At 50.3% G+C, this 24,211-nt stretch overlaps 1 protein-coding gene across 1 annotated transcript in view; it reads right to left on the bottom strand.

Annotated features, from left to right (window-relative positions):
- The window catches only part of LOC137621619 (mitochondrial E3 ubiquitin protein ligase 1-like), a 110,857-nt gene that overhangs the window by 74,818 nt on the left and 11,828 nt on the right, over positions 1-24,211 (bottom strand). Inside the window, exon 2 of the mRNA XM_068352062.1 lies at positions 8,786-8,982. Within this exon, the coding sequence (XP_068208163.1) occupies positions 8,786-8,982 (197 nt within the window). The remainder of the gene's footprint in view (positions 1-8,785; positions 8,983-24,211) is intronic.

The raw sequence follows: 24,211 nt of genomic DNA, 5'->3' as shown, positions 1-24,211 counted from the left end.
ATGTGCCAGTGCTGCATGCCCTTGAAAGACAGAAATGCTTATTTTAATATTTTCTGTCATAAAAAAAATTTTCTCTTATAGCTGTCATCAAATACCTTACCTTCAGGCCAGAAATTCAACTTTGGAGTACTAATTAATTTGAAAAAGTCTGAGAACTCCTTATTTTGACTACTAACAAAGAATTTATCCCGGTTATCACTATGGCCTTCACTGAAAGTTAATGCTACTAGTGAATTATTCAATTGAATTTTCCCTTCTCTATGAAAAGATGGTTCAGCTTTGAAATTGGTGGAAATATATGAAGGAATGGGTTTATGGAAGGTAAGAAGGTTGAAATCCTCGTAATCACTTTCATCTCCATTATTATAAAAGGAAAAGAGGTCTAAATTTGCACTTTCAGGTAATTCAGGTGATCGTCTTGAGCGCTTAGTAGGAGGGGGAGCCTCATTCTTCTTAGCAGGTGAACCACTTCTGCCGAGATGAATATTTAATATCAGTGATTTATTTACCATAGATTAATTTAAATGTTTGTTCAACAGGTATGGTAAATATAGACAGCAGCGGACCTAGAAGGCTGAAGTCAGGCAATGGGGTTCACGACTCAAATAGCCCTCTTAGGTTAATTCAGTGCCATATTTAAGTGAATGATAAGTTTATATCTGTTATAATTAGTAAACTAGACCTGCCTCATATGTAACCCTTATCAGATCGGCCCCCAGGGCCTAGGCTAGTGTCGATAGGTTTAAAGCGAGAAATGTAAACTCGAACTTACCTGTGGTCTAGCCTACTGCCTATTAAGCTGCATGCTTTCGATGTGTCAGGCAAGCAATTTGTTTTGTATACTTAATTATAATTTTGTTATATATAAAAATTGAAGTATTTAGTTTGTTTACACCAATTAATCGTATTGTAATCATGCACATGCTTTGCTTAAGCTACTTACGCTATGTTCGGAAGTGCCTGCTTTAAGCATTCAAATCATAACAACCTTACGTATGGGGGCCGCCATTTGCATTTGTGACGTCATTAGTCTAAATCAGCTGCTTTCCATATGACGTTTTCGTTGTAAACAGAATTTAAAACCTTACCTTTTCTGAATGATTTTCATGAGTGTTTGATTCTGTTGGAGTAACATATTTACGATATCAGAATTAGAAAGCATATCACTTCCTGCAGTCGATTGTGTTCGTTTTTCGTTACTGATTACGTTCCCCTCTTCGCTGGAGTCTTCGCTAAGCCGATGCACCTCCACGGAGGTAAGAATTTGCCTAGCCATAATTAAGCCGTGGGCTGAGATATTACTCTGGTTGCTGAGTGCAGAATGATGAAAACTGGCAACTATATGTTGGGAGCAGCGGGAGGGAGAAAGAGGAGAACGTTCTGTGCCGAAGTCAACTTCAGAAATGTGACTTCCATTGCCGAGTCAACCCGCTCGTCCCTGGTAACTCCGCCCAAGGGGCATGGTTTAGGGCTTGCGCCGTCGCTTGGGGGGGTTCCGGGGGGGGGTGTATAAGCTACCACTGGTGAGTCCGGAAGGTTGAGACCTCCCTCTCCAGAAGCATGGTTACCTGCAGAGGTTTGAGGTCAGCTATGCAGAGACCAGGATGCTGTTTTCCCAAGGAGAGGGGAGGATGAAGAAAGAAGTAAGGGCCAGACATACTTCTTCCGTTCATGCAGTCTAAAATCTAGTAACAATGCCCTCAACCTTCTGCTACCTGTCCAAAAAGGAGCCTGAGGTTAGACCAGCTGTTGTGTAGCCACCACAGGGCAATAGAAACGTATCGATACCCCTGTGGGTCACGTCCTGCAGGAAGTGGGCTGCAAAGGTCGCTAGACGCTTCCAGACTCCAGCTTGTAGCACCTGCGTCACAGGGTAGTCCCTCTTGAAGGCCAGGGACGTTGCGATGTATCTGACATCGTGGGCTGTAGGGCGACGTGACGGGGAAGGGTCTGAATTCAGGTCGAGATGAATGCCCTTGAATCCAGGATGAAAAGGCATACTTGGTGACCCTCCCCTGCGTCCTTCCTGTGCTCCCAACCGGGCTTGCACGTGAGGATGAACTGCAGCTGTTCTTAAAGATAACCCCTCCGGTTCCTTACTGGCAAGTAGGAGAAGGTCTGGATCATCTGTTACAGAACGGAGACTCGAAATCTTGAAAGAGTCGAACCAAAGGTCCGGGACTCCAAGATTCCGAGTCTAGTAACCAACTCAGGAACGAACCTGAATGTTATCTCCCCCTATCCTCTTGAAAGGGCGGAGTTGTACGAGAGACCATGCAGATAGCTTACACACTTGGCCGAGGCCAGAGCGAGCAGGAGCGCCGAGGCCAGAGCGAGCAGGAGCACCATCTTCCAAGACAGGCGACGATTAGAGGCCTGACGTAATGGTTCACAAGAAGATCTCTTAAGGGTCTTAAGAGCCCGAACCATGTTCCATGGAGGAGGTCTCACTCCAACTGGGGGCAGGTACGTTCGTAGCTTCGCATGAGCGAAGAAAGGTCCAGCGGGGAGGAAATGTCTATTCCTTTCAGCCTAAAAGCCAGGGTAGGGCTGAGCGATAGGCTTCACTGCCGAGAGCGGAAATCGAGTTTCCTCCCTCCGATAAACAATAACTCCGTTATTGCTGGAGTAGAGGCATCAAGGGGAGAGGTACCTCTCCCACGACACCAACCACAGAAGACTCCACTTCGCCTGGTAGACCCCTGCGGACGACTATCGCAGGCGACGCGACCTCAGTTCCGCGACTGTTGCGGGGTGCCTCTTTGTGAGGAGGTGTCGTATAGTCTCCAGGCGTGAAGCCGAAGCGATGCTACAGCTTGTGATGGATGTAGCAGTGTGGTTGTTTGCGTAGCCTGTGTCGTGGAAGAAGCTCTCCCGGGAGTTCCGCCAGGGGATGCAGAAGGACCGGAAACCGTTCTGCGTAAAGTCGCTGCGGAGCTCTCAGGGTCATCGATAGATTGACCGACAATCTGGTCTCGTTGATACCCCTTCTCAACAGACAAAAATGGTGGGAAGACGTAGGCGGCGATGCTGTCCCACCGTTACAGGAAGGCATCTTGCCAAAGAGTCTCGGGGACTGAGACTGGGGGGTAGTACAGCGGCAGCTTGAAGTTCCAGGCTGTCGTGATCAGGTTCCCCAGGCCAGGACTTTGCTGGTTACTAGAGGCCAAAGACCCCCAGGTACTCTCTATCTGTGAGTCTCTGCTCAGATTGTCGGAGAGAACATTCCTCTGCCTGAAATGAGCGAGCCGATAGTGGTATTGAGTGGACATCGGTTCATCTCAGTATCTCTACTGCAAGATGCGAAAGTATGAAAATGTACCTCCCTGCTAGTTGGAATACGTCAGTACCATGGAGTTGTCACGCACAGAGCGACTCGACGGGATCTGTTGGATCTGTTGAAGGGCCAGACTATGGCCTCTAAGCCTAGCTGAATGATGTGGAGGTACCCTTCAGGTCTTGACCATAGGCCTGAACCAGAACATGGGCCCCCACCCCCCTTTTCTTTGACGAGTCCGAGAACAGCATCAAATGCGGGGGAAGGACGAGAAGATCCACTCCCATGCAAGAGGTTCCGTAGGTCAACCCCCATTGCAGGTCTAATCGCTCCGCTGAAGTCCGGTTAATCGTTGCTTTGATTCCACCGGAACTTGGGCCGCCTAACAGGGAACTTATCCTGAGGCGACCGTTCGGGACTTAGACGGGTCAAGGAGGAAAGGAGACCTAGGAACCGTACCAAGATAGGGCTGAAAGCTCTCCTTGTCTGAGGAAAGGTTCTGCGACTCTCCTCAGCCTTGCCACAGTCAACTGATGGGAAGACTTGGAGAAGGAGTCAATATCATGGCTAGATATCCCAGATGTTGAGGTAGAAGCAGAGAAGGCTCCTGCGAATTACCATGATCCCTAGATCTTGGTAAAGTCCCGGAAGCTTGTCTCGGTGTCAAAGAAGGTCGATTCCGAGACTACCGGAGTTAGCCAGACCTCCAGAAAGCGAAGGAGGCGGAAGCCTGCTCCTGAGTGACCATGAGGATAGCTGGGAGAGTTCTCTAGTGAAACCTGCGATGCTGCGGCGGGATCGCAACACAGCATCTTGAACTGGAACATCTGTAGTCTAGGCTGAATTCCAAGTGCTTCCTGGAAGACGGATGGAATGGGACCTAGAAGTACCCGTCCTTCCGATCCAGCGCATATGGAGTCTTGTGGTCTCGCTACCAGTCTGATCGATTCTGCTTTTCCATGCTGAACGAAGTTTGTTCGACAAACTTGATCAGAGCTGAGTGGTCGATGACAGGACTCCCGTCTCAGATGCTTTCCTTACAAGAAAGGATCGACTGAAGAAGCCGGGGGGGGGGAAGCCGACAACGACCCTATGGAGGGCATTCTACTAGAGCATGGCTCCTGCCCGAAGGGCAAACCTCTTGCCGATCCCATAGCATAGAAGCTCAGCGACACTAAATTCATTGTCAGTGGAGGAGAGATGTTGAGAGCGAGGCGCGATATCCTTGGCTGATCACGGAGATCGTGCAGGAATCGGCACCGAGATGTTGTTATCTGAAATAGTAACCTTTAGGCATCCCCCCAGCGGGAGACCTGCAGGGGGGTGCCAATCCTAGAGTTTGCGAACTCGGCCGCTCCCTCTAGGATTATTGCCTCCCCAGGAGGACTTCCCGTCCTACCTGTCCCTGACAGAAGGGGACTGCTATTGTACTCCTTGTCTTAGCTGCTGGAGCAGGTTCTGATAACCTAGGCTGATGAGGCGTCAGAGGCTTGCAGGGTCTGGAATTAAGCGCCTTTTGGAAGAGTGAATCGAGATTCGACTTCCTCCGCACACCAGCTGTCCATTTCTCCATCCTTGGGCTCAAACAAGCTCTTCCCAAGGATGGAAGAGTGTCTGAGTTTGCCAACATCCACAGATGGGACTTCCGAGAGGAAGCCCTCGGTCACTGCGTCTAGATGCTTCAACATCAAGTTTGTCCGCCAGCTCGAAACTTGGCAACGGAATGCAAAGGTGCTTGAGCCCGAGAGAAGGAAAGCTCCCATGATCTTCCTGGAGCTTCCTTATACAAATCCTCGGGTCGCAATCGGAGAGGAAAAGGCCTGGTAAGCCCCTTCCATGAAATGGTGAAGAGGAAGGGCTAGACCAGTCACCCCCTGCCGGGCGGAGAGTTTCTCGAAATAAAACTCCCTGGCAAGCCCCTTCCACGGAATGGTGGGGAGGAAGGGCTAAACCAGGTTCTGAAAATAAGAAGAAGAATGTTGCTCAGACCTCCCTGAAGAATCTTCCTGCTCTTGCACGTGCCATGCTCTGCGTTTACGGGGTGAAAATCGTGTTCTGGAAGTACGCGCTCCAGAAGACTCGCCAGGTTGCCCGTGTTGCGAAAACCCAACGGGAATTGCGGTCGAAATCGCCCTGGCGCTTGCGCGATGGAAAATCGATGGTTCGCGCGTGGGCGAACGTGGGTGCGCCCGTGCGCGGCACGCAGGCGCGAGAGCGCGCAGTCAAAAGTGTGCCAGGGAGCGCAGGTGGGGGCGAGCGCGGTAGGAAGGGCAAGCGCTGGTAGTCGGAATCCGAAGGTGCGGAGGCGAGCGATAGCGCGTAGGCGAGCGACGGCGTGTTGACGAGCGATGGCTCACTCGCGGGAACCGCGCTGGCGCTCGTGCGATGGAAAACCGTTGGTTCGCGCGCAGGCGAACATGGGAGCGCATGTGCGTGCGGCCGAGAGGGTGAGCGCAGGAGGCCGGGAGACCGATGGCGCGTAGGCGGGCGATGGCGCGTAAGCGGGCGATAGTGCGTAGGTGGGCGATGGCGCGCTGACGAGCGATGGCGCGTCTTGGCAAGCGATGGCCCGTAGGCGAGTGAAGGCGCGTTGGCAAGCGATGGCACATTGGCGAGCGGTTGCGCGTTAAAAACGCTTGCGCGTAGGAGATCGCTGCCGCGTAAGAGACTAGAGAAGATCGTCGGCGAGGAGGCGAAGGAAATCTTCTTGCCTGCGCCCAGATCTGGTAGATCATGGGAGTGAGGGCGAATCGTTGGCGCGCATCGAGCTAATCAGGAGGCGTGCAGGTGCATCAGGAAGGGGAGCGCCGATGCGCGCTGGCAAGCAGGCGATCGTGGGCGTTCAGGAAACCGTTGGCGCTCATGGCGCGTAGCAGAAAAGGGCGCGCAGCTGTGTGCTGGCGAGCTGAAGAGAGCTGGCGCACAGAAGGCCAGCAGCATAGGTGAGCGCTGGCGCGCAGGGAGAAGATCTACGGCAAGACTCAACTACCGGCGATCGTGGTCCACAGCAGGCGAGCGCTAGAGTGCTACTGTGCGCGGGCACGCAGGAGATCGTAGGCGCGCAGGAAAAACCTGGCACTTAATGGACTTACCCACACTGTGGAATAAGCCCCTTAGCCCCGAAGGGACCAGTGCCCATTGTAAACAGGGTGTGTTGGCGCCCACTGCGCATCTGCGTCCAGGAACGGAGATGAAGACTAGAAGGTCGGGCAGGAGTAGAGCTGCTGCAACGGTCGGTACTCGTCGAGGAGGGTCCTCTGCGGAGAATGTCGAATGAAGATGAAGACGATCTCGGACAGGCGCAACACCCTCCGACCTCCGAAGAGGAGTCTCTGATCGTGAACTCCCTCGAGGGGAAGAGTCACTGGCAGGAGATACCGCTGGCATCAGCTGTCCCCGAAGGGAACTGAGCCCTCAGCAACAACAGCAACAACAGCAGGAGGAGTCCTCCGAAGAGGAGTCTCTGTGGTGAACTCCCCCCCGGGGGAGAAGCACTCACAGGAGAGACCGTAGGGCTCAGATGCCCCCCGAAGGGGACTGAGCCTTCAGCAACAACTGCAACAACAGCAGAAGAGTCCTCCGAAGAGGAGTCTCTATGAGTGTACCCTCTCGTGAACGAAAGAGAAACACTTCGTAGAAGAGATGGGTCAGCAAGTGACCTAAAAAGAGCAATCCTCCGAAAAGGGGCTCCTGCAGTTGCCTAGCCCCTTGAGCGTAGCTGCAGGTGCGACCGCTCAGCACCAAGAGCATAGTCGCACAAAAAAAAAGGGAAGAGAAGAACCCCCCAAAGGAGAAAAACTCAACCCTGGACAGGAAAACTTCCCTCGGAAGGAAAGTTACCCACCCAAGGAGGCGAGCCTCCCGAGTGTTCTAAAATGAACTGGAGATCTGTCAATCATCACGGGAGTACTTCCAGGAGAAGGAGACACGCCACTGATGAAGATCTACAGGGGAGGCAGCAACAGCCAAATCCCCAGGCCTCAACAATACAGCTCACTCCGTTGTCACATTACAGAAATGAACTAGATCGGTAACTGTGAAAAATAAAAACAAAAATCATTAGTTGACATTCATTCACCCGGAAAGGCTCTGAAGAGGAATCCCGAGGAAAAGGAACACAAGAATTACACAACAGGCACGTGCCCTCACAACCACTTACACTCACGGAAGGAGAGCTGTAACCAACACAGAATTATAACAATTATAATAATGTAACTATGTACTGTAATTATGTAATTTAAAAATGAATGAACACTAAAGAAAGAACGAAAACCCCGAAAGGAATTGTTCTACAAAAGCTGAAAAATCAACAAATACAATTAGATTCACAAACTAATTGAGACAAAACGTATGGCGTAGCAACCCCACCCACACGGGAAGGAAGATACTCAGACGTAGTAAAATTAATGTAGTAAAAGGGCGAACGACCTCAAAGAGAGAGAGAGAGAAAGACCGTAGTCAAACTCAATCGCGACTCATGAAATTACATCATGGTGGCCTAACTGCCAAGGGCTCCACGGAGATATCGTACACTGCACACACAAGCACAAACTCTGAAAAGGAAACTTACTGATTTCTATACTCAAATATATACATAAACACGAAAAAATTTTTACATACATACTGAGTAAAAGGTGATTAAGTAAAGACAAAACAAACAATAGCTGCCAAGCGAGGACAAAGACAGAGACGTCTGTCCATTGTCCGAGCCAAAAGTGAAGTGAAGCAGTTCACCGGTGTGTGAGGGTGGGAGGGGTAGCTAGCTACCATTCCCCTACCCCCCTGCTAACTAGCGCAGGGGTAATACACCCTCGTTAAATTCTAATGGCTCGGCATTTCAGCTACGCCGAAAGGTAAACCCAATGTAAATAGCGTGGTTTGTATTTCGGTTACGGAACAATTACTGATTTCTATACTCAAATATATACATAAATATGAAAATATGTTTACATATATAGAGTATAAGAAAAGTAAATGATTAAGTAAAGACAAAACATAAAATGGCTTCCAAGCGAGGACAAAGACAGAACGTCTGTACATCGTCCGAGCCAAAAGTGAAGTGAGACATTTCACCGGAGTGTGAGGGGGGAGGGGTAGCAAGCTACCCCTCCCCTACCCCTGCTAACTAGCGCACGGGTAGTAAACCCTCGTTAAAATCTAATGGCTCGTCAATTTCAGCTACGCCAAAAGTAAACCCTATGTAAATAGCGTGGTTTGTATTTCGGTACAGAACAATTGCAATTTACAGATATGAAATGTACACGTAGATTTATCAGCCTGCTAATAAATCAAAGACAATCAACTATACCAAACAAGATTACATATCTATACAGTAAGAAGTAGAAAATCAATAAACAAGGGTGATGTTATATGAGTCATATTAAAACATTAGAAGGAAGCCCAAATTTTGAAAAAAGACCAGCGGACTACTTTAGAATTAAAGCTTATAAAGGCAAGAGTTGGCTGCATGCCAAAAATGATACAAACAGCATCACTGCAAAAGCTTACCAAACTCCCATAACCTGCGCAATGAGGTGTTCTTTGATGGTGTGTCTCCAAATCACGCCGGTCACTTCTGGATGAGCAAGGCTTCGAATGGACCCATCAGTTGCTTGAACCACTCCGCGAACACAAGCCAGCATGCTCCCACCATTTTTAGATACAAGAGACACAAGGTCTGTATTAATATCCAGCTCAGGTGTCTCCTAAAATACATGGGAAATGAAAAAATGTCATAACTAGAAAGGCAGTACAATTAATGTAAACATAGTCTGCTGTGATGTATCAAAGATTTATCAAACAATTTTCTAGTTTATTAGATACAACATTTTTCATTCTATTAATACCACAATTGCAGTCAACTGGAAACTATCAACCTTGAGCAAGGCTTGAACTCCCCACACACAATTTGCAAGATGGACAGGTTTCAAATATACTACCACAGCCCCTAAAGAACTATTTCCAGTTTCTCCCATTTATAACCTTTATCCCTAATTTCCCAGGTCATAATTTCACTACATCTTTATCTACTCCTTTTATAATAAACTGCTTTCTTCTTCTTTTCCCACCTCATGACCAAAGTATTAAAATTTGTAAAACCTTCATAAATTTTCCAGCTGCTGTCATTCAGATCTCTTCACAGCATATTCATTGGTAAAACGATGTAAGGCAAAGATGTTTTATAAGTTGATAACTGATTAGATCAAATCATGGCTACAGACAGGGAGATGCGGAGGATACCAACCGCCAACGTTCAGGACACGACACCTCAGTAAGTAAAATGACCATGTAAAAAAATAAATTACTGTACTATTAAGATCTATCAACTAGTTTTACATACTGCACGAAGACTGCAATTCTGGAGTTCACCATTGAACTTACATTTATAATAAATAAAGTTACCTAAGTTTTCATCATATGCAAGTCTTCCCACCTTTCTCTCCTCAAGTGGTATTGGAATGGGGAGTGAATGATACTCTCAGCTATACTGTCTTGACTATACTGTAATGTAAGAATCTTGTCATGTATATTGGCAAAAGTATGATTACTATTAACTAAAGATTTACTGTCAGCATCTGTTAGTGAAGTTTCATTTAATCCAGGTCAAGAGTAAATATGACAAATTCGGAGATAATTTGTATTTTTCCTAACCATACAAACCTTAGGTATTTACATTGGGTTCACCTTTTGGCGTAGCTGAAATTGACAAGCCATTAGATTTTAACGAGGGTTAACTACCCCCGCGCTAGTTAGCGGGGGTAGGGGAAGGGGTAGCTTGCTACCCCTCCCCCCCCCACACACCGGTGATTTGCTTCACTTCACTTAGAGGTAGGACTTGACTTGGGGGACAGGGCTGGCGGGCAAATATGTGTAAATAGCTAAGGTTTGTATGGTTAGGAATAATACAAATTATCTCCGAATTTGTCATTTGTTCCGGGTAACAACGCCCTAAACCTACTGCTACTTGTCCATAAAGGAGCCTGAGGCTAGACCAGCTGTTGTGCAGCCACCACAGGGCCGATAGAAAAAGTATCAAGGCTCCTGTGGGTCACGTCCTGCAGGTAGTGGGCTGTGAAGGTCGTCTGACGCTTCCAGACCCCAGCTTGAAGTACCTGCGTCACAGAGAAGTTTCTCTTGAAGGCCAGGGACGTTGCGATGCCCCTGACGTCGTGTGCCCTAGGGCAACGTGACGGAGGAGGGTCCGGATTCAAAGCGTGATGGATAATCCTTCGAATCCAAGCCGAGATGGTGTTCTTGATGACCCTCCTCTTCGTCCTGCCTGTGCTAACAAACAATGCTTGCACCTGAGGACGAACTGCAGCTGTTCTCTTCAAGTAACACCTCAGACTCCTCACTGGACATAATAGCAGCTGGTCTGGGTCGCTTGTTACAGAACGGAGACTCGCGACCCTGAAAGAGTCGAAACGTGGGTCCGGCACTCCAGGGTTCTGAGTCTTGGCAACAAACTCAGGGACGAACCTAAACGTTACCTCCCCCCATCCCCTTGAATGTGTGACGTCGTACGAGAGACCATGAAGTTCACTAACTCGTTTGGCAGAGGCCAAAGCGAGCAGGAAAGCCGTCTTCTAAGACAGGTGGCGATCAGAGGCCTGGCGTAATGGTTCGAAGGGAGGTCTCTTAAGAGCCCTGAGGACCCGAACCACGTTCCAAGGAGGAGGTCTCACTTCCGACTGAGGGCAGGTAAGCTCATAGCTACGTATGAGTAGAGAGAGTTCCAGCGAGGAAGAAATGTCCACTCCTTTCAGCCTAAAAGCCAAGCTTAAGGCTGAGCGACAGCCTTTCACCGCTGGGACCAAAAGGCGCATTTCCTCCCGCAAATAAACGAGAAACTCCGCTATTGCTGGAATAGTGGCATCGAGTGGAGAGATACCCGTCCCACGACACCAACCAAAGAAGACTCTCCACTTCGCCTGGTAGACTCCCTCAGAGCACTTTCGCAGGTGCCGAGACATTCTCTCTGCAACCTGTTGCGAAAAGCCTCTCTCTGTGAGGAGACGCTGGACAGTCTCCAGGCGTGAAGCCAAAGCGAGGCTACGACTCTGTGGAAGATGTTGCAATGTGGTTGTCTGAGTAGCTTGTGTCGTGGGGGAAGTTCTCTCTGGAGCTCCGTCAGGAGCTGCAGAAGGTCCGGGAACCATTCTGCGTGATGCCACAGCGGAGCTATCAGAGTCATCGACAAGTTGACCGATAGTCTGGTCCTGTTGAGCACCCTTCTCATCAGACAGAACGGTGGGAAGGCGTACACGTCGATGTTTTCCCACCGTTGTTGGAAAGCATCTTGCCAGAATGCCTTGGGGTCCGGGACTGGGGAGCAGTACAGGGGCAGTTTGAAATTCAAAGCTGTCGCGAACAGATCCACGGTCGGGGAACCCCACAAAGTCAAGACTTTGTTGGCTATCTGAGGATCCAAAGACCACTCGGTACTCACTATCTGCGAAGCTCTGCTCAGACTGTCGGCGAGCACATTCCTCTTGCCAGGAATGAAGCGAGCTGATAGTGTTATCGAGTGGACTTCGGTCCACCTCAGAATCTCTACTGCAAGATGGGATAACTGCTGCGAAAAAGTACCTCCCTGCTTGTTGATATAAGCCACTACCGTGGTGTTGTCGTTCATCACCACCAGTGACCCGCCAGGGTACGTTGGAACTGTTGAAGAGCCAGGAAAACGGCCTTCATTTCTAGCAGGTTGATGTGCAGGTACTTTTCTGATTCTGACCAAAGGCCTGAGGTCCTCTGATTCAGAATGCGCGCCCCCCACCCTTCTTTTGACGCGTCCGAAAACAGTGTCAATTCCGGGAGGAGGACGAGAAGATCCACTCCCTTTCACAGGTTCTCGTCGACCAGCCACCACCGCAGGTCCGCCTGTTCCGAAGGTCCTATCGAGGCCAGGAAGTCCGGGGAATCGGATCCTTGATTCCATCGGAACTTGAGCCGCCATTGCAGGGATCTCATCCTGAGACGGCCGTTTGGAACCAGACGGGCCAGGGAGGACCGGTGACCTAAGAGACGCAACCACGATTGGGCAGGAAGCTCTTCTCGCCTGAGGAAGGGTTCCGCCACCCTCCTCAGCCTTGCTATCCTGTCGTCTGATGAAAAGGCTTTGTGGAGATTGGTGTCTAACAACATGCCTAGATAAACCAGTCGTTGGGACAGCTGCAGAGAGGACTTCTCGAGATTTACCACGATCCCCAGATCCTAGCAAAGTCCCAGAAGCCTGTCTCGGTGTCGAAGAAGGGCCAACTCCGAGTCGTCCAGATAACGGAGGAGACGGATGCCGTTCCTGTGTGCCCAAGACGAAATCAGGGTAAACACTCTGGTGAACACCTGAGGTGCTGTGGAAAGACCGAAGCACAGCACCTTGAACTGGCAGGTCTTGCTGTCTAGGCTGAATCTCAAGTACTTCCTGAAAGACGGATGGATTGGGATCTGGAAGTACGCGTCCTTCAGATCCAGTGTGCACATGAAGTCTTGTGGTCTCACCGCAAGTCTGACCGTGTCCACTGTCTCCATGCTGAACAGAGTTTGCTTGACAAACTTGTTCAGAGCTGAGAGGTCGATGACGAGTCTCCAGTCTCCAGACGCCTTCTTTACAAGAAAGAGTCGACTGAAGAAGTCTGGGGAGCCGTCGACGACCTCCTGGAGAGCATCCTTCTTGAGCATGGTCTCGACTTCCGCCCGAAGGGCTAGCCCCTTTACCGATCCCATGGCATAGGAGCTCAACAACACTGGATTCACTGTCAGGGGAGGTTGAGATGTCGTGAATGGGACGCGATACCCTTGGCCGATCACGGAGACCGTCCAAGCATCGGCCCCATGTTGCTGCCACCTGTGCACGCAACTTTGAAGGCATCCCCTCATAGGTGGACACGCGGGGGGACTGCCACTCCTAGCGTTTGAGGCCGCAGCCGCTCCCTCTAGGAGTCTTGCCTCCCCTGGAGGACTTACCGCCCCTCTTGTCCTTGGCAGGAGAGGGCTGGGGCTTAGACACCACTTTCTTAGCTGCCGACGCCTGCTTCGGTGTCTTGCGAGGCTGCTGCTGATGTTGCTGCAGAGCTGGAGGCTTGTAGGGCCGAGATGCAAGGGCCCTTTGGAGGAAGGAGTCCTGACTTGACTTCCTCCACCTCTCAGCTGTACGTTCCATGTCCTGGGGCTCAAACAAATTCCCCCCGAGGAGGGAGGCGTGTCTGAGCCTGTTGACGTCCACAGCGGGGACCTTCGGATGGATCTTCTCGGTCACCGCATCACAACGCTTGAGCACCGAGTTGGCCCACAGGTTGGTAACCTGATGCGCCAGGAACTCGATGGAGCGAGTGCCCGAGAGGAGGAAGGTCTCCAGGGCCTTCCTATTGCTCTCCTTAGACAGATCCTCAGAGCGCAATAGGATGCCCAGAGAACCTAGCCAGACATCCAGCCACAAAGTGGCCTGCATGGCGCACTTCGCGACCTTCTCATGGCTTAGAATCTCCAACGCCGAGAACGTCACCTGCCGGGCGGAGAGCTTCTCAAGAAGAACTCCCCTAGTCAGCTCTTCTACCGAATGGTGGAGGGGAAGAGCGAGACTAGATTCCCCCATGATCTCAAAATACCTCCTCTGCTGGAGACGAGGAGGTGGGAGGAGTTTGTTCCCGGCAGAGGAATGACTGGAGGTAGCGAGTACTGCGAGTTGAGCGTTGCCCCTGGCTTTGGCACTCTTCAGCCCCTGGGACCAGGGCAGAGCCACGCTGGCCTTTGGGGGCTTCTGAGTTGCATAAACCTGATCCAGGACCATGTCCTTGCCTTCACGGGGGGCGATCACAGGGTCCATGAACCCGTTGAGCTGTCTCATCAGGCCAAAGACCTGCCAGAAGGCATGCTCAGACTCTTGCTGCTCTCCTCCCTGCAGACTGGCAGCTAAGTCTCCTGTCCCCGGAAGTTCTTCCTGTGGAGACACGTGGACCTTTTCCCGGGGTCTAGCTGGTTCCTGACGAATACGTGCAGAAGACTTCGGCAACATCTTGGAGTCCTTGGGTTTCCTCCTGGGAGGGATACAAGACTCCAGCAAAGTTGTCTGGTAGGCACCTTCCGCGCGAGACGATTCTCCTCCACGAGGAGGTGACTCCCCCCTTGGTGCCGAGGGGGAGACCGCCGCCTCACTGGACTCTCCCGAGGACGGAAAAGCCTCGTCTACGGGAGAAGGAGAAAACGACTGCGAAGGGGACGGGGCCTTCCTGACGGACCTCTTAGGAACCAACTTCTCCCTGGGAGAAGTCACCACGAAGTCCACTCCTCTCCTCTTCAGCAGGGGCGAGGCCGTCGCTGGCTTGTGTCCTAGATCGGCGAGTGCCGGCTTCATAGCCTTCACTAACACCTGCATCAAAGGACCAAACCAGGACTGCCGAGACACGGACACAGAGTCCGAAATTCCCGCTGGAGGGAAGGGGATCGGGCGATCCTTCGGAGTGGACACCACTGGACCTGCCTGCAAAAAAGAAGGGGAAGAAAGTTGCCTTGACCTCTCCGAAGGTCCTTCCTTGTCCTGCAAAAGAGACCTGCACTTAGGTGGAGGTGATCCTGACTGAGACCTGACGACACGCGTCCCTGCTGCTGCCGCGAGCTGCAGAACCCGACGCGAACGGGGGTCGTGCTGACGCTCGCGCGAGGGTGACACGAGTCGCACGCGAGGGGCTGTTGGAGCGTGGGCGCGTAATCGCACGGAGACAAACGAGCGCGGGTGAACAGGTGCGGGGGGGCATAGGCGAGTGAGCGCGTGGCCGAGCGGGCGAGCAGGTGTGTGGGCAAGCTGGCGAGTGAGCTCGTTGGCGAGTGAACGAGTTGGCGCGTGGGCGAACGAGAGCGCTCAGGAGACCACTGAGGGCCAGGGGACCGATAGTGTCCTGGAGACCTGTGACGCGTGGGCGAGCGATGGCGAGTCGGCGATCGATGGCGCGTTGGCGAACGCTGGCGCGCAGGCGAGCGATGGCTCGTTGGCGAACAAAGGCGTGTAGAACGCGCAGGCGAGCGACCGCGCGTGGGCGAGCTGATCGCAGGGGACCTATGTTTCTCCGGATCTGCTGGGCGCTGACGCGTAGGAGAGCGCTTGCGCGCAGGCAATGAATCACGCGGAGGATCTGGAGATCGCTGGCGCTCAGGGGAACGCTGACGCACTGGTGATCGTTGACGCGCAGGAGATCGCTGACGAGCAGGAGAACGCCGACGCGTCGGAGATCGCTGTCGCGTCGGAGATTGCTGTCGCGCTAGAGAACGCTGGCGAGCAGGGAGACAGCGCGTAGAAGGCTGCGCAGGAACTGTCGGCGCGACGCGCAAAGGCGAACGCTCGCAAGTGGGCTCAGAAAGAGGAGGCGCGTGGGCGCGTAAGCGTGCAGGAACTCTAAATGTACACGCATGAGACCGCGCGCGTTGCTGCGCAAGAGAAAGCTGACGAGCAGGATCGCGAGGGCGAGGAGAAGTTGAGTCCTTGCCCAAGTCCTGAACCGGAGTTCTAGAGCACGTGGGCGGGCCTGGGCGCACAGGGCTCGTGTCAGGAACTGGAAGCGCAGGTGCGTATTGACGAGCAGGAGATCTAGTGCGCTCAGGAGACCGTTGGCGCGCTGGGCGCGCAGCAGGAACAGGAGGATGTTCGTTGTCCTTACGAGAGCGCTAGCAAGCAGTAGGGTGTTGATCATCAGAAGAGCGCTGGCGAGCAGGAGAGCGCTGGCGAGCAGGAGAGCGCTGGCGAGCAGGAGAGCGCTGGCGATCAGGAGAGCGCTGACGAGCAGGAGAGCGTTGGTGTGCAACTACGCGTGAATGCGCAGAAGGGAAGCGCCCACGCCGTGGACGACATCCCTTTGCCCCGAAGGGACCGGTGCCCGTCGGCTGACGAGATCAGACTGCTGGCCGTCTGCACAGGAAGTAGAAGGTCTGGAAGGCGTAGGAGAACGTGAACGATCCCCGGAGAGGTCTAAGGACACGGCTGCTACAGACTGCTTCTAGTGAGGAGAGTCCCCATCGGAGGATGGAGGAGGAGAAGACTCGAAAAGGCGCCTCTTGACACCCTTATAGGGAGACGGGAGCCCCTTGCGGCGAAGCGGACGATGAGCCTTACGGCGAAGGCGGCCACGAGGGAGGTCGTCAGGATCATCAGTCCTCTGAAGAGAAGTCTCAGTCAGAGTGCTCTCCCGAGGGAGAGACTTAGCCGCAGGAGAGCCCGTAAGAACCCCTTCCCCCTCTGAAGGATGTACAGAAGGGGGAGGAGAGCCTTCAGCAACGTCATCACCATCAGGAGCCGCAGAGGTTTGACCAGACTCGTCGGAAGCCTCTGCCACCACGACATCGACGATAGACAGAGGATCTACCTCTGCTATCACCAGCGACTGCTTGACAGCTGCCCCCAACTGAATAAGGTCAAACAGGGCTTCCTTGGAGGGCAAGCCCTTAAGCCCCAAGGAACCCCAAAGCTGAAAAAGATCATCATTATACATAGAGTTAACATTATCAAAATCCTCCCCCGGAGGAGGAGGGGAAACGCCTCGCTATGGGAGGCGACGCCCTCTCCCGCACCCCTAGGTTGGGAAACAGAACTAGGGCCTGCGCTCCCACTCGGCGGCCTCTCACTAGGAGCCGGACGAGGGGGAGCTTCGGAGGAGGTTTGGGCGTCGGAAGAAGAGTCCCGAGAGCCTTCCTCCTTCAAGGCAACCCTCGAAGGAGAACGGTCTCTCTTGGACTTCTTCTTACGCCGGCAGGCAAACCTCTCCCACTGGGAGGCAGACCACTCCCTACCCTCACTACATGTATTTTCACTATCACACCGTCGGCCTCGATACTGCGGGCATAGGGTGTGAGGATCGGTATCCAACGCAGACATGAGAGTACCACAAGGGCGGCCGGCAATCCCAGGGCACTTACGCATGATGAACAGCAAAGGGCGAGGCCAACTTCAAACACACAAAGCTGAGGAAAAGCAAAGAAAAGATTAAGGCTGTCAAAAACGAGGACGATAGACAGAGACGTCTGTACATCGTCCGAGCCAAAAGTGAAGTGAAGCAAATCACCGGTGTGTGGGGGGGGGAGGGGTAGCAAGCTACCCCTTCCCCTACCCCTGCTAACTAGCGCTGGGGTAGTTAACCCTCGTTAAAATCTACTGGCTCGTCAATTTCAGCTATGCCGAAAGGTAAACCCAATGTAAATAGCGTGGTTTGTATTTCAGTTATGGAACAACTATCTATTCTAACTACTAAGGCACTTCCCTCAATTTTGGGGGCACCTGACATAAAAAAAAAAAGGATGAATTCTCTTCTCTTAGCTCCTTCCAACTGGATGAGGGATTCACCCGAGTTTGATTGGTACTGCTTCGGTGCCATAGCCCACCCTCCCTCGTTATCCACCACAAATGAAGCTTCATATGCCGAATCCCCTACTACTGTTACCTCAAGGGTCACCATGGCAACCGGAGGAAGCAGCAGGTCCCAGAGGAACTGCATCACAATCGCTCGCCATTCATACCTATTTCTAGCACGCTCTTTTGCCTCTCACATCTATCCTCCTATCACCTACACGCCTACAGCTTTCTTCATTCCATCCATACAAGTGTAAATAGCGTATACAAATTCATAGCTTGGTGAATGTATGACCAAATTATATACCTATTCACATTATTGATTGGATTATTCGGGTATCACAACCTTCATCACTTAGCGATGAAGTCCCATCCATTTTTATGGAAGTTTAACTGAATTACGAATGTTACTCAGTATGACAGACTTATTCTGATTTGCCATAATTTGCAAACTACAGTATCATTAATCATTAATATGCTACAGCAAATCATCTTAAAGGATGTAACAGTTTGACAAAAATTCAGCTTGCAACAACTTGATAAATTAAATGTAAAAAGTTTATAGATTCCAATAAATCTCATTTAATAATTAAAGAAAAATCATAGAATGGTCTACGTATTTTTCTTTTATAACCGGGAAATATAGACTACTGCGATTAGGCCTAGCTTGGGGCCTACGTGCCTAAAGCCATACCTGGCCACTTACAGGCTAGCCTACTTTAACCAAGGCCTTATTTATGCTTGTTAAGAAAAATTTTATTTTTATTAATAAAATAAATTTTATACTTACCCAGTGATCATATAAGCTGTCAGCTCTGCTGCCCGACAGAAAAACCTAAGGACAAAATACGCCAGCGATCGCTATACAGGTGGGGGTGTACATCAACTGCGCCATCTGTCGAGCAGGTACTCAAGTACTCCATGTCAACACAGAACCAATTTTCTCCTCGGCCCACTGGGTCTCTATTGGGGAGGAAGGGAGGGTCCTTTAATATATGATCACCGGGTAAGTATATTCAAAAATTTATTTTATTAATAAAAATAACATTTTTCAATATTAAACTTAGCCGGTGATCATATAAGCTGATTCACACCCAGGGGGGTGGGTAGAGACCAGCATTACATGTTGACATTATTATGAGCTAAGTATTTTGTATTTCATTTTAGCAGTTATTCAAAATAACAAACATAAAATAAATAAGTACAGTACCTGGTAAGGAAGTCGACTTGAACAATTACTCTGCCTTTTTAAGTACGTCTTCCTTACTGAGCCTCGCGATCCTCATAGGATGCTGAGCGACTCCTAGGAGCTGAAGTATGAAGGGTTGCAACCCATACTAAAGGGCCTCATCAAAACCTCTAATCTAGGCGCTTCTCAAGAAATGACTTTGACCACCCGCCAAATCAAGTAGGATGCGAAAGGCTTCTTAGCCTTCCGGACAACCCAAAAACAATAATAAAACATTTCAAGAGAAAGATTAAAAAGGTTATGGAATTAGGGAATTGTAGTGGTTGAGCCCTCACCCACTACTGCACTCGTTGCTACGAATGGTCCCAGAGTGTAGCAGTTCTCGTAAAGAGACTGGACATTCTTAAGATAAAAAGACGCGAACACTGATTTGCTTTTCCAATAGGTTGCGTCGATTATACTTTGCAGAGATCTATTTTGTTTAAAGGCCACGGAAGTTGCGACAGCTCTAACTTCGTGTGTCCTTACCTTCAGCAAAGCTTGGTCTTCCTCATTCAGATGGGAATGAGCTTCTCGTATTAACAGTCTGATAAAATAGGATAAAGCATTCTTTGACATAGGCAAAGATGGATTCTTAACTGAACACCATAAAGCTTCAGACGGGCCTCGTAAAGGTTTTAAATAGAACTTAAGAGCTCTTACAGGACATAAGACTCTTTCTAGTTCATTTCCAACCATACGATAAGTTTGGAATATCGAACGATATTGGTCAAGGCCGAGAAGGCAGCTCGTGTTTGGCTAGAAAACCAAGTTGTAGAACATGTAGCCGTTTCGGATGAGAATCCGATGTTCTTGCTGAAGGCATGAATCTCACTGACTCTTTTAGCTGTGGCTAAGCATATCAGGAAAAGAGTCTTTAAGGTGAGATCTTTCAGGGAGGCTGATTGTAGCGGTTCGAACCTGTCTGACATAAGGAATCTTAGTACCACGTCTAAATTCCAACCAGGTGTAACCAAACGACGCTCCTTCGTGGTCTCAAAAGACTTAAGGAGGTCCTGTAGATCTTTATTGTTGGAAAGATCTAAGCCTCTGTGACGGAAGACTGATGCCAACATGCTTCTGTAACCCTTGATAGTGGGAGCTGAAAGAGTTCGTTCTTTCCTCAGATATAAGAGAAAGTCAGCTATTCGAGTTACAGAGGTACTGGTCGAGGATACGGATACGGACTTGCACCAGTTTCGGAAGATTTCCCACTTCGATTGGTAGACTCTAAGGGTGGATGTTCTCCTTGCTCTAGCAATCGCTCTGGCTGCCTCCTTCGAAAAGCCTCTAGCTCTCGAGAGTCTTTCGATAGTCTGAAGGCAGTCAGACGAAGAGCGTGGAGGCCTTGGTGTACCTTCTTTACGCGTGGCAGACGTAGAAGGTCCACCCTTAGGGGAAGTGTTCTGGGAACGTCTACTAGCCATCGAAGTACCTCGGTGAGCCATTCTCCCGCGGGCCAGAGGGAAGCAACTAGCGTCAACCTTGTCCCTTCGTGAGAGGCGAACTTCTGCAGTACCTTGTTGACAATCTTGAACGGAGGGAATGCATATAGATCTAGATGTGACCAATCTAGTAGAAAGGCATCTATATGAACTGCTGCTGGTTCCGGGATTGGTGAGCAAAATATTGGGAGCCTCTTGGTCATCGAGGTTGCGAAGAGATCTATGGTTGGCTGGCCCCAGGTGGCCCAAAGTCTCTTGCATACATCCTTGTGGAGGGTCCATTCTGTTGGAATTATTTGTCCCTTCCGACTGAGACAATCTGCCATGACATTCAAGTTGCCTTGGATGAACCTCGTAACTAGTGAAATGTCTAGACCTTTTGACCAGGTGAGGAGGTCCCTTGCGATCTCGTACAATGTCAGAGAGTAGGTCCCTCCTTGCTTGGAGATGTACGCCAAAGCCGTGGTGTTGTCCGAGTTCACCTCCACCACTTTGCCTTGAAGGAGAGACCTGAAGCTTTTCCAGGTCAGACGTACTGCCAGTAGCTCCTTGCAGTTGAAATGCATTGTCCTTTGATTCGAGTTCCATAATCCCGAGCATTCCCTACCGTCTAATGTCGCACCCCAGCCTACGTCCGATGCGTCTGAGAAGAGAACGTGGTTGGGAGTCTGAACAGTCAGGGGAAGACCCTCTCTAAGGTTGATATAGTCCTTTCACCAAGTCAGACAAGATTTTATCTTTCCGGAAACCGGGATCGAGACCGCTTCTAGCGTCTTGTCCTTTTTCCAGTGAAAAGCTAGATGGTATAGAAGAGGACGGAGGTGTAGTCTTCCTAGTGACACAAATTGATCCACGGATGACAGTGTCCCTACCAGACTCGTCCACAGCCTGACTGGGCAGCGTTCCTTCTTCAGCATCTTCTGGATGGATAGCAGGGCTGAGGGTTGATCGTCTTGTTCAGCAACGTCCTCATCCGAATCTGATGAGGAAACGGCAACGGAGTGGGCAACGTCTGACTCGCTGAATCCGGTCGCACTGGTGGATGCGTGACGGAGCCGGACGCAATATCATGGCACTGCTGCACAGTCTGTGAACTGTCAACAACCATGGGTGCGCGAGGAAGTACAGCGTCAACCCGAACTGTCTAGACTGTCTGGGTTGTGCAGTCAACACCCTACCGGGTTGCTGAGGTTGACGCACTGCGTCACAACAAGTCACCTCTGCTGGTTGTTGAACGTCTTCCTAGTGACACACTGAACGTCAACAACCACCTCCGAGCGTCGCTTAACGTCAACGTGCGACTGGCAACCCACACTGGGTCGCATCGGTGGAGGAACCACCTCAACTGGCAGACGCGAGTAGGATATCTCAGCGTCAACAGGGCGCACAACCAACCGGTTGGAAGGTTGTTGGCCAGAAGGTTCTTCTCCGCATTTAAGTCCTCTATCAAGGACACAAGCTTGGACTGCATGTCTTGCAGCAAAGCCCATTAGGGTCTACGGGAGCAGGTGTGGCAACAGACGGGGTTAGCGAATGAGGCGAAACCATTTACCATCCCTGGAAGCCTTGTTATGTGTGACATAATAGAACAGCAAAACTTCAAAGGCTCGACAAAAGTTGAGAAGTTGACCTGTAAACAACTTGGAGCGTCTCCTGGCTAGGCGCCAGGGCGAGTCTACCAGAATTGAGAAGTCTATCTGGGCAGAGGCATGAACTCCCAAGCCGAGAACTTCTCTCGTGTCCTATCAGACTCTCGCTCTATAAGCCAGTTTAAAAGAAGGGAAATCAAAGGTTGTATCCCTAAAACTCCTCCTGGTGCAAAAACCAGTCGCCTAGCCAACGTAACGCTCTCTAGGAGAGCGAGAGAGCACTAGCTTAACAACAACGGCTTCAAAGTAGCTAGGCCTAGTGTAAGCTCTGACGTTTAGGCGAACGAGGAGCAGCAGTTACAAGATCCGGACGAAGATCCTTAAAAAATTATCATGATTTAATTAAAGTCCATAGGAGGCTAAGCAGCTTAAGGCTCCTCTCCAAATGACAGAATCCTCAAAGGAATATCAGTAGGAGGGAGAACAGCACTTTCTCATCTACAGGAACCTTGTCCGATAAAAGCTAGGTTATCTCAGTGAGTCTCTCACTGGTGCATTAGTAGCAGACCAGAAGGCAACGTCATGTAACTGCTTGACAGTCTGTGAACTGTCAACAACTGAACTGTCAACCACAACAGGTGCGTGAGGACATATAGCACTGGTGCATTAGTAGCAGACCAGAAGGCAACGTCATGTAACTGGTTGACAGTCTGTGAACTGTCAACAACTGAACTGTCAACCACAACAGGTGCGTGAGGACATACAGTGTTCACTCGAGACTGCTTTGACTGTCTATACTGAGCAGTCAAAACAACTCTAGAATGCGGAGGTTGACGCACAGCGTCAAAACAAAGCAACTTAACTCCACCCTCCTGTTGTTGTGGTAACTCGCGAACGTCAACGGAGGGTTCCGTGCGTCTGTGAACGTCAACGTGCGGCTGGCAGGGTACACTGCGCATGGGTGGTGGAACTCTCACAGCCGGAGTGCGGGAGAAGGTAGCCTCAGCGTCAACTGAACGCACAACCGTGGTTGGTTGTAGGCTAACGGGTGCAGCGTCAACCTTCTCCGCACGATACTCCTGCATTAAAGATGTTAACTGTGTCTGCATGGTCTGCAGCAAAGACCACTTAGGGTCTACAGTAGCAGGTGCGGCAACAGACGGTGTTACTGCCTGTTGCGGTACCGCTTTGCCTCTCTTAGGAGGTGAGCAGTCGTCGGAAGACTGCAGCGAGTCCGAACTGACCCAGTGGCTACAACTGGGCCGTTGGACTTGCGCGGAAGGGACCGACTTGCGCTTAATAAGCTGCGAGACCTTGGTCCATGGTTTCTTACGAGAAAGCTCTTCCGCAGACAAGAAGTAAGTGGGCTCTCTCGTCTTTGTGTGGGTGGGGCGATCTTGGGTAGATACGCCCGAAACCACGGAGGGAAACGTCTGTTCGTTGATCAAGGCCTGATGAACCCATAAGTCGTTCGACATTACTTCTCCCCTGGGCTTGGGAGCTTGCAAGAGGTCCCGGACTAGGTGAACGACAGGCACGAACAGACGAACCCTCGGACGCAACACTGTAACACTTTGCGCATATCACTTTATCACTTCGATTTTCTGTTTTGCACTTATTTCACTGAAATCGAAACTTTTACTGATTTCTACCTGAAACACGCAATTCTACCCTTCATTAAAAGGTAGTAATTGCGAAATCAGTCGTATAATGCAGCTCATTAATACTAGCAAAAACAGAAAACATATATAAAGATAAAGAATTCAGTGGCTGGGAAAGAGACTAAACACTAGTTCAAATAAACTACGTTTACAAACTCTCACCGCACATAGCCTGGGGACAAGAATAAAACCCTAGAAACGTTTTACCTTCTTCCCCGTACAGCGACTAGGGAGGAGAGTAACACGAGAACAACGTTACCCGCTTGAACGGAACGTTTTTTCTCCTCTCTCTCCCTCCGTCTCTATCTCTCTCTCTCTTTCTCTCTTGATTTCGCACCTGAGAGAAGAGCCCAATTATATATCGTCAAAAAAACATGTTATTTGGCTAAAGGAAAAAAACTGAAAGGTTTTCCAAATAAAAAGTTCCTTTAATTTAGAATTTAAAACATTTAAGCTAAGAAAGAATGAACAAAACGTCAGAATCGATTTACTCTTACTGCAAAGTGAAACCGTGATACACTCTCTCTCTATCGTAACGATAGAGCGCATGTTGAACGTCCTGAACGTCAACAACTGTGTAGTCTAAAAAAACTAAACGTTAGTTCATCTTTGAAAACAGTACGAAGACTATCAAAGAAATTCTTTCATAAAACATTAAATTTAAAAAGTTTTAAATTCC

Source organism: Palaemon carinicauda, chromosome 28 (genome assembly GCF_036898095.1).
Source record: "Palaemon carinicauda isolate YSFRI2023 chromosome 28, ASM3689809v2, whole genome shotgun sequence".
NCBI classification, from domain to species: domain Eukaryota; kingdom Metazoa; phylum Arthropoda; class Malacostraca; order Decapoda; family Palaemonidae; genus Palaemon; species Palaemon carinicauda.
Note: the sequence above shows the minus strand (reverse complement) of the source record. Positions and strands in the feature narration are given on the sequence as shown.